This window comes from Penaeus monodon, chromosome 28 (genome assembly GCF_015228065.2).
Source record: "Penaeus monodon isolate SGIC_2016 chromosome 28, NSTDA_Pmon_1, whole genome shotgun sequence".
In the NCBI taxonomy this organism is placed as follows: domain Eukaryota; kingdom Metazoa; phylum Arthropoda; class Malacostraca; order Decapoda; family Penaeidae; genus Penaeus; species Penaeus monodon.
In genome coordinates this window covers 34,935,772-34,937,077 of record NC_051413.1, presented here as the reverse complement: position 1 = coordinate 34,937,077, position 1,306 = coordinate 34,935,772, and the positions used below count along the sequence as shown (strand labels likewise).

The 1,306-nt window shown below is 44.0% G+C and overlaps 1 protein-coding gene across 1 annotated transcript in view; it reads left to right on the top strand.

The window, feature by feature from the left end:
* The first annotated feature begins 6 nt into the window (after nucleotides 1–6).
* LOC119591001 overlaps nucleotides 7–1,306 on the top strand; it is a 2,852-nt gene continuing 1,552 nt past the window's right edge. Inside the window, exon 1 of the mRNA XM_037939733.1 lies at nucleotides 7–438. Coding sequence (XP_037795661.1) covers nucleotides 138–438 — 301 coding nt within the window. The 5' untranslated portion in view covers nucleotides 7–137. The remainder of the gene's footprint in view (nucleotides 439–1,306) is intronic.

Sequence of the window (1,306 nt, the reverse complement as noted above, 5' to 3'; positions counted from 1 at the left end):
ACGCATATGAAAGTGTGGAGAGATACACATACGCGCAGACCTACAGACTATCGGAACCGTTACGACAGCGCCTCTACAAGCGCCGTTGCGAGATCCACCGAAGGTCGCCAGCGCTGTCTCAGCACAGGTGTGACGCCATGCTGCAGCCACTTCATAAACATCGCGAAGCCTTAAATAGTCGGGCATCAACAAGCTCCTCCAAACAGCCTTTGCAGATCCCTTCGCCTGAGCGCTGCCCGTCGTGGTCTCCTCGCAGAGCCTGCAGCCAATTGCACACAGCGCCTCGTGCAACAGCCTCAATCACTGCATTGTCCAGCAACGATGTTGTCGACTTCGGCATTACTACTGGGCCTGGCATTGGTGCTCTCCGCGAGGGGGGCGCTGCCGCAGGAGAAATGCACCACCAGCCACTTCAGATTCGCTTTAGTCTGTTCCATAGTGAGTGTCAGCTTCTTCAGGAGCGGGAGACGCGTGTTGGACTCAGTAGTTTCCTCATGTGAGTTCGCAGTTAGGGCTCGATTCAAAATCCTGGACTCACCTGAGGATTCCGGCTCGGGTTTGGCTCATTTGAGTTTCGTGGCTAGTGTTTGGCTCATCTGAGTATAACGCTGTGGAAGGAAGGAATGTGAGAATTACCTGTGACGTTGAAGATGTGACAGCGAAAGCTTCTTTGTAAATATTTCATTGTGAAATGAATCGGTATTATTCATAACTTTCTCGCTTTTTCCAAAATGAATTCATGAATAGTGTAGCAAGTGTTTGACTTGAAGAGTTTGACTTACATAATCTTACTGTTTGACTCGTTTATTGTGGCTTGAGTCTGACTCGCATGATTTGTGTGGGCAGTGCTTGACTCACTAATATATATTATGAACGACAGTAGCTTACCCATATACGTATATTCAGTTAGGTTTAACTCAATCTGTTTCATTTGTAGTTAGTGTTCAACCCAATTTAGTAAAGCGGATACAGGTAGAATTTTATTCATTTAGCAAGAACAGCATTAGTTGTCATGGATGGATCCCTTTCTCTCAGTTATGAACTAGCCGTTTGGCCTTGCAAATTGGCTTCGCAAAAGTTCTCATTGATTGCAATAGTCGCGAAAGTTTACAAAAGTTTCTTAAGAATAATGGTTTTAACTCACTATTCTTCAAAGAATAACTGTTCTGCAAATCGCTGTTTTGTTTTTGTAATCACTGTAGATTTTACATTTCTTTTGGAATAAAGTAAGCAAAGTTTTCGGTATGGATCTGGTCTACTGAATTTTACGAAGATATGTTTAATACATTACTGTTCCTATTTTCAG